Source organism: Gekko japonicus, unplaced genomic scaffold, assembly GCF_001447785.1.
Source record: "Gekko japonicus isolate JY-2015 unplaced genomic scaffold, Gekko_japonicus_V1.1 scaffold4813, whole genome shotgun sequence".
Lineage (NCBI taxonomy): Eukaryota > Metazoa > Chordata > Lepidosauria > Squamata > Gekkonidae > Gekko > Gekko japonicus.
In genome coordinates, this window is record NW_015162617.1 from 30413 (window position 1) to 39419 (window position 9007).

The 9007-nt window shown below is 49.2% G+C and overlaps 1 protein-coding gene across 1 annotated transcript in view; it reads left to right on the forward strand.

Annotated features, from left to right (window-relative positions):
• Positions 1–4058: 4058 nt before the first annotated feature.
• LOC107106356 (elongation factor 2-like) overlaps positions 4059–9007 on the forward strand; it is a gene marked incomplete at its 3' end in the record, with an annotated part of 36070 nt that continues 31121 nt past the window's right edge. Inside the window, exon 1 of the mRNA XM_015406491.1 lies at positions 4059–4263. Within this exon, the coding sequence (XP_015261977.1) occupies positions 4261–4263 (3 nt within the window). The remainder of the gene's footprint in view (positions 4264–9007) is intronic.

The window sequence follows — 9007 nt, forward strand, 5'->3', positions numbered from 1 at the left end:
GTTATGCTAATGAGTTCCCCTAGCTCTTTTTCTACGAAACGACCCCTGTATAATAAATCCAACCTCCTCCTCCTCCTCCTCTTCTTCTTCTTCTGTTTCAGTAGAGATGGGGCATCACAGGCTGTTTTAAACTCACCACAGAGTCAGTTTGTGAATCATTTTTTGTTGTTGTTCTGTTTCCAGAAATAACAGACCGTTTTTAACAAGCCGCACATGCACTGTTTGTGAATCTGATGGTCCTGAACGTGAATTGCTCACCGATGAGCGGTCACGGACTTTAACAAAAGACCTTTTGTGGCCCTCAACAATAGAGACGTTTCATTGATCCCTGGGACTCCCTCTCCATTCTCCCCTGTCACTGTTAAGGAAAGTGACACCTCAGTCAGAACTAAGCCGGATGGCAGAGAAAGAGCGTGGGGCTGTTTTGCAGTTTGAATGGACAACAGAGATAAACAAAGAGTCTGGAGCTGTGAGCTGGCAGAAGGCAAAGCAGATTGGTGTGTCGGGGCTGGCAGTGAGAATCAGACATTTGCAGATTTGCTGATGTAGAGGAGTCTGTCTCTCTCCGATATATTTGACTTTGCTTATCTGTAAACAAAACAAACATTACCAATGTTACACTTGCCTAAGGGTGGCGGGCAAACTCACACTCCAGGGCTTCAAGCTCCCACCATGGCGTTTTGCTCCAGCAAGATCAAAAATGGGAGGCAGGGAGCAACACTGCTGCGATGTCACTTTGAGTGGTGCCTGGAAGTGATGCCACAACCCTCTAGGAATCTCCAAATCTCTATGGTTTTATCAGTGAGATGGGGGAATTCCTAGAGTGTTGTGATGTCACACGTTCCTCCACCCATTTTTGCTCCTGTTGGAGTCAAGATGTTGCCTGGCTACCCTACTAAGGAGGTGCAGTTGTTTTCATTTTTGTTGCAAAAGCTCCATTTGTTCTATAATTGTTATATATATATATATGTTTTCATCATTATAATTCTTTACTTCTATTGTAGGGTTGCCAAATGGCACTTACCCTTCCGGCGGGGGACTCCAGTTCGGCTCCCAACGTGTGCGCGCGTGCGCAAAGCACGCGGGAGCCGCATGCACGTCACAGGGAAGTGGCGTCGTGACGCCGGGCATGCTGGGGGCGGGGCCACGACCATACAAGGGGAAAGCATAGAGTTTTTCCTTGTATGGCCGTGGCCCTGCCCCCAGCATGCCCGGCGTCATAACGTCACTTCCCTGTGATGTGCACGCTGGGGCGGGGTTCCCCCCGGGGCCCGAGTCGGGGAACGGGTCTCTGAGGCGGGGGGGTTTCCGCCCCCCGGGGGGATTTGGCAGCCCTATTCTATTGGTTTCTCTAGGAAAGTTTAGAGGTAAGTTTCCTAACTACTGCTTTCTCCTGACCTGCTTCTCTTATCTCTGGTTGAATGTCTCCCCTTGCAAGATATGTTTGATTGATGATTGGAAAGCTTCCATGTCAGTTTCATAACTCTTGCTCTCTCCTGGATCTCTTCCCCTCCCTCTGACCCACCAGAACACTAACTGGATTGCTAGGCACCAGGGACACAACTGAAATGAATGCCATTCCTTCCTCCATTTTAATTCTCATTCATTTTGTTATAACAATGAATGTTACAAATGGGGGTTTGGTACATTTCCACATTAGTTTAGAAGCAAAAACCTTAAGAGGATACTGCAAGTCTCTAATACTTTCTCATCCAAAGGAAACTAGCAGTGCTATCCTAAGTGGAGTTACACTACTCTAAGTCCACTCACTTCAGTTTACGCAAAATTACATAACTCTCCTTAGAATAGCACTGTGAATCACTTAGCTGCGCTCTTGGACTTCTTGCTGTTTGGAGAATTCAGAAGTACCAAACAACATTATGGTAAGTAGATCACAACAATCCTCCCAAGATGGAAGCCTAAGGAGGATTTCTACATACTCTTCCCTCATCCTTCCATTTTTCTGGTTCTCCACAGCTCAAGTTTTTTAAAAAATGACAGTAGAAAAAAATTAGGCATAAACATATTTATAATCTACTAATAAATAGATAATATGTTCAGATTAAGCCTGAAACCTTCTCTTCCTAGGGCTGCCAACCTTCAGGTAGTGACCGGAGATCTCCCACTATTACAATTGATTTCTGGTCAAAAGAGATCAGTTCACCTAGAGAAAGTGGTTCCTTTGGAGGGTGGGCTTTGTAAGCATTATACCCCACGGAGGTCTCTGCTGTCCCCTCCACAATCCTTCCCCTCCTCAGGCTAAGGGATGCCAGCTCCAAGCTGGGAAATTCCTGGAGATTTTTGGGGTGGAGCCTGAGGGTGGAGTTTGGGGCAAAATGCTATATCCAACTTCCAAAGCAGCCACTTTCTCCAGGTGAACTGATCTCTGACACTTGGAGATCAGTTGTAATAGCAGATCTCCAGCCACCACCTGGAGGTTACCCAGGCTCTACCCCCCCAAAATCTCCAGGAATTTCCCACTCTGAAGGTGGCAACCATAGCAAACCACAAGTGCAGGCTGGGCTATTGCTGAGAGTTAAAGGGACACAAGGTGCAGTGGGTGGAGGAAATAGGGTTGCCAAACCCCAGGTGGTGTTGGGTTGCCAACCTCCAGGTGGGATTATTACAGTGATAAATGCATTAAACTAAATAAAAAGATTGAAGGTCAAAAGAAGACGGGGATGGCAAAGGATGAGATGGTTAGACAGTGTCATAGATGCAATGAACATGAAGTTGAGCAAACTTCAGAGGACGGCGGAAGACCGGAAGGCCTGCCGGGATCTGGTCCACAGGGTCGCAAAGAGTCAGACTCGACTGTGCGACTAAACAACAACAACAACAAATAATACAGACTGTAACTCACCCGAAATAAATTTTCTACTAGCAATTGTGCTTTGTTATTGACCTATGAAGAAAAAATATGTGAGCATCAGGCTTAATTTCTACTCTTATAGATGAGACAAAATGCTGGAAATTATCTATAGAATCTTGTTCAGAAGAAGGAGCGTCGAAACGACACACGACATTCCGGAGCACCTCGTTAACATAATTTGCTTCGTTAAAAACCACTTCTGTTTATTTGAAACTGACTGTATTTTTGTATTCCAACCTTGTAAAAAAGGCCTATAACTTTAACTTATTTAAACAGCATATATTTTCTGATTTTTGCCAGTACTGTATTATTTAGTTTAGCGCACTTATCACAGTAATAATCCCTGTGTAGTGTAATATCCATATACTGTGTACCATACTCTGTTTGCTTAACCTCCAGGTGGGGCCTGGAGATATCCCACTTTTACAAATGATCTCCAGGCAGCAGAGATCAGCTCCCCTAGAGAAAATGGCCACTTTGAAAGGCGGGCTCTATGGCATTATCCCATCGAAGTCCCCCTCCTCCCTTTTCAGGTTCCACCCTCCAAATTCTCCAGGTATTTCCCAACCTGGAGCTGGCATGAGAGGAAAAGGCTTTTCTTCTGGGCAGAGGGTTAGCTAGGGACCCATGAGACTACACGTTTTATTTCATTTTTCTCATCAGTTTGGTACAGTGGTTAGGAGTGCGGACTCTAATCTGGGAGAACAGGGTTTGATTCCCCACTCCTCCACTTGCACTTGGCTAGATGACCTTGGGTCAATCACAAGCTCTGGCACAGCTGTCCTTGAAAAAGAGCAGTTTGTGTCAGAGTTCTCTCAGCCCCACCCACCTCACAGGGTGTCTGTTGTGAGGAGGGGAAGGGAAAGGAGTTTGTAAGCCGCTCTGAGACTCCAAGTGAAGGGCGGGGTATAAATCCAATCTCTTCTTCTTCTACTACTTCATTTCTTATTTATAACACTTGTGATACATATTCATTCACACACGTGTATTTAAAATGCGTGCAATGTCTATTTAAAATTATAACACTTTGCACGCGTCTTAAGAAACACGCGCGTCTCCTGCAGTCGACTGTTTGAAAGAACAGCAAAAAAGCTTCTGGGAAAGGGGGAAGGAGGAAACAGGGCCGCAGCGGGCTGCGCCGCTCGGCTGCCATAGCAACCCCCCGAGCCCCGCCCCTTCCCCCGCCCTCCTCGCAGAGCCTGCAAACCACCGACGCGGGACTGGAGCCTAGAGCGCCCCCTGCCTCCGAGGGCGTCCGCTCTAGGGGCGCTCTTTCCCGGTGGTCTCCGGCGTCCTCGCGCGGCTTCCAGTCCTCCTCGGGCTCGGCTGAGGCGGCCGCGGCGATTCCTTGGGTGGGGGAGCGGGACTATCCAGAGCCATCCGCCAACATGGTGAGCGATTCCTCGGCGGGGGAGGCGCGGGACCCCCAGGGGGGAGCCCCGGCCGTCGGAGCCCGGCCCCATTTCGGGGCGCAGACGTCCTTCGGGGGGGCGCACGGCCCTTCGTCTCCTGGCCGCCCCCCTCTCCCCACAGCCACCATTTTCAGGGCCGTTGCTCCCCGGGTGGGTGGGGGAGGGGAGATACCGCCGCCATTTCCCCCCGCCCAGGCCCCCCTCTGGGGCTCTTGACACCTGTCACTCGGGGGGCCGAGGCCTCTGCCCCATAGCCAGAGGAGGTTGTGTGGGGAGGGGGGGGAGCGGGAGAGTTGCCCCCCATAGCACATTCCCATGTCGCATGAACAGGGTGGAAGCTTTGGCATTGCCCCCCCCTTTCTGATCCCCCCCCCCCCCCTTAAGGTATTTGGTTTGATCCCTTACTGGTTTATATATAAATATATATATGACATGGCTTTTTTTGGGGGGGGGGACTTTCTCCTCTCCCTCCGGGCCAGCGAAGCAACCCTGCATAATCATGGTGGCCTGACAGCCCTTGTGCGTGATTATCGGGGAAATGGCGAGTGTGAATCCTCCGCTGCCTTTCAAATGCCAACAGGATCCCGGGTTTTATAAGAATAAAATCCGCTCCCCCCAAGGGTGGGATCTCCCAAGCGGGGCCGATTGCATTGTCTGAACGTCAGGGTGGGTTTTGCAGGAAAGGTAGAAAGGTGTCTGTTCCCGTCTGGTGTGTCTGTTCAGCGGGCGACCGAATTACATTGCTGCGTCTGGCACGGCAGAGCTGGGGAGCGGGTGCAAGGGAGAGATGAGTGTGTTTATTCCACCTCCGGCCATCCTTCATCTTAGCACGGAACGCCCTTTAAAATGTGGACCTCCCGTTGCCTCCTTCCTCTGTCATCCAGGTAGCAAATGACTGCGTGGCTTGTGTTTATAATGCCATGCGTGCGCATGGATACAGAGATGTATAATTATTGCAGTGTGCTGGGCTGGTGCCAGGAAATCAACTAAGACTCTTGTCTGGGGGGGGGGTAATTAAAGAGCAGCAGAATTAAAAATAGTGACAGAGAAAGGTTTGACTTTTAAAAAAACCTTAATGGTTGCTGCCCTACAGAGATCAGTTGTGTTTATCAAGGAGGCGTCCATATACTGCAGGTCCCTGCATGAGTATGTGTATGGGTGATATGATACCTTCCCACCCTTGCCAGCTTTAAATAGCAGGAGAACAAACCACAGTCAGAGATGCACAGCCACAGTTCATCTGTCCGCATCGAAGGGGGAAATTGAGTCAGTGACATTTGGCAAAGTATTAGTAATAGTGCTTAGCAGTTACATAATGCGCTGCAGGTACTGAAGGTGCTTCGTGTGCTTTTGTTCAGTAGTTCCGTACAACAGCCCTGTCGGAGCGGTCTGTATCATGACACCTCTAGTGCTAACAGCGAGGGGGCACTTAAGGCCCCATAATGATCACTCACAGCTATGGTGAGATTCGAACCAGAGACTTGCCAGCTTGCATTCCCAAAGCCTGATCCAATATGTTTACTCTGAGGCATATCCCATGGAACTTAATGTGTCTTCCTGCTAAATAAGCATGCATAGAATGCTTGCATAGAACCTGAGCCAATGTGCTTATGCCAGCTGTTGCTGGGACAGTTTGTCTGGGAAGTAATGAAAGGACCATGGCTAAGTGGAAGAGCCTCTGCTCGGCATACAGAAGGGACTTCCCAGCTTGCATTCACAAAGCCTGATCCAACATGTTTACTCTGAGGCATATCCCACGGGACTTAATGTGTCTTGTTGCTAAATAAGCATGCATAGAATGCGTGCATAGAACCTGAGCCAATGTGCTTATGCCAGCTGTTGCTGGGACAGTTTGTCTGGGAAGGAATGAAAGCACCATGGCTAAGTGGAAGAGCCTCTGCTCGGCATACAGAAGGGCCCAAGTTCAATCCCCGGCATCTCCAGTTGAATGATGTGCCAGTAGGTGATGGGAAAGACCTCTGCCTGAGACCCTGGAAAGCGGCTGCCAGTCAGAGTAGACAATACTGACCTTGATGGACCAAGGGTCTGATTCAGTATAAGGCAGCGGCTTCATGTGCTTGTTGGAGAGGGGCTATGGCTCCGTGGTAGAGCCTCTGCTTGGCATGCGGAAGCCCCAGTTCAATCACCGACATCTCCAGTTAAAAGACCTGGCAGTAAGTGATGGGAAAGACCTCTGCCTGAGACCCTGGAGAGCGGCTGCCAGTCAGAGTAGACAATACTGACCTTGATGGAACAAGGGCCTGATTCAGTAGAAGGCAGCTTCATGTGAAAGCTGTTCCTTGGTTATTTGTTAGGGTTACCAATAGAGGGGTTTTTTAAGTGTCAGGTTTAGCCACTAGGTAAGCCCTCTGGGAGTCCATATAGCCCATATAGAGTCCATCTCCCAAATGGGGCATTTTCTCCAGGTAAACTGATCTCCGTGGCTTAGAGACCATTTGTAATCCCAGGAGATCTCCAGCCACCACCTGGAGGATTTGGCACAAAAACACAGCACTGAGGCTGTAGCCCTGTGTAAAGAAATGCAAATGGACACTTAAAGTCCTAAAGATAAATCTTATTCAAAGTTTGTAGTGTAAACAGCTAACATCTAATACATTCATACATATTCAATATGGTCCACACAGGACTCCTTAGGTGAGTTCCAGCTTCCAAATGAAAACTTCAAATACAATTCAATACATTAGAATACAGCCAAGCTCTTTTCCTGTGCGACCAAAGTCTTCTCTAGAGTGGTCAGTGGCGACAAATGCCTAGGTTCTCTTGACTGTCGCACATCAGTCTACAAACTTTCTAGCTGACTTGAAAATCAGGCTTCAGCTAGAAGTTCTGTAGACTGCTGTGCAACAGTCAATAGGAGGTTTTGTGAACTTGGCAGGTTCTTCTGGAAAGTGGCCTGAAGAAAGGAAAATTGAAATGAAGAGAACCTAGGCATTCGTCGCCACTGGACCTCCTGATGGCACCTGGGTTTTGGCCGCTGTGTGCCAGAGAGCATTGGACTGGATGGGCCATTGGCCTGATCCAACATGGTTTCTCTAAGGCTCTTAAGAGCAGAGGTCCATCAGTGGCTGTTAGCCACAAGGTATAGATGGGACACTGTCTGGGGCAGTGACGCTCTGTATTCTTGGTGCTTGGGGGGGCCACAGTGGGAGGGTTTCTGGAGTTCTGGCACCACTGGTGGACCTTCTGATGGCACCTGGGTTTGGGCCACTGTGTGACACAGAGTGTTGGACTAGATGGGCCATTGGCCTGATCCAACATGGCTTCCAACATGTTCATTCTTGGAGACCCAGATTCAAATAATCCTTCTGTCACAAAGCTCGCTGGGTGATGTTGGGTCAGTCCCTCTCTCTCAGCCTAACAGGGCTGTTACGAGGAGAACATGAAGTAATGGAGAAAGGGGAGGTTAAATACTCGACAGAAGAGAAGAGAAGAAGAGATTGGATTTATACCCCGCCCTTCACTACCCAAGGGAGTCTCAGAGCGGCTTACAAACTCCTTTCCCTTCCCTTCCCTACAACAGACACCCTGTGAGGTAGGTGGGGCTGAGAGAGCTCTGACAGAAACTGCTCTTTTTCAAGGACAGCTCTTGTCAGAACTATGGCTTGCCCAAGGTCATCCAGCCAGGTGCAAGTGGAGGAGTGGGGAATCAAACCCAGTTCTCCCAGATTAGAGTCCAAACCACTACACCAAACTGACAGAAGTTGTGTCTCCTGAATCTTCAGCCCAGTGTGGTCCTGTCCTTCCTGTATCATAATTCTGCTGTACATGGAGACCAGAACTACATGTCAGGTCACTGCAGCCATAGCAAGTCTTGTCCGCCTGTCCCCATGACATCATCAGTCATCAGACAAAGGGCTGTCGCTGTTGCTCAGTGTTTCTTCACTTCTCGGTGGTCCCTTCCCTCATTCAGGGGCGTCAACCTAAAGGGGAGTACCAGATTCCCCAGTCCTCAGGCACAATTACGTTTCCACCAAAAATCAATCCGTTATGATGGCGGAGGAAACCAGTAGCAGGACTAGTGACTGCCTTAGCAAATGTTTTTTGCAATGTGCCACCTTTCCACATCTTGCCTAGTAAAATCCCTTTCTTTGCATTCTTCCAAGTCACCTGATTCCCCCCCTCACCTTCAGGCTTGAGAAAACTCATTTGCAGTTTACAGTCCTTCGCTGTCTAAATCCCCATTCCAATGGCCCTGCTTGACTACCAACGTCTTCTAATGTGTTAGAAGTAAAAGGTAAAGGTTTCCCTTGCTCGAAAGCCGGCCGAATCCGACTCTAGGGGGCGGTGCTCATCTCCGGTTCCAAGCTGAAGAGCCAGCGCTGTCCAAAGACTTCTCCGTGGTCATGTGGCCGGCATGACTAAACGCCGAGGCGCACGGAACGCTGTTACCTTCCCACCAAAGCGGTACTTATTTATCTGCTTGCAATTTCTTGCTTTCCAACTGCTATGTTGACAGGAGCTGGGGCCAGAGACGGGAGCTCACTCCATCACACAGCATTCGGGTCTTGAACTGCCGAACTACCGACCTTCCGGTCTGCAGCTCAGCGTCTTAACCTCTGTTGTTGTTGTTCAGTCGCACAGTCGAGTCCGACTCTTCGCGACCCCATGGACCAGATCACGCCAGGCCTTCCTGTCTTCCGCCGTCCTCTGAAGTTTGCTCAATTTCATATTCGTTGCATCTATGACACTGTCTAACCATCTC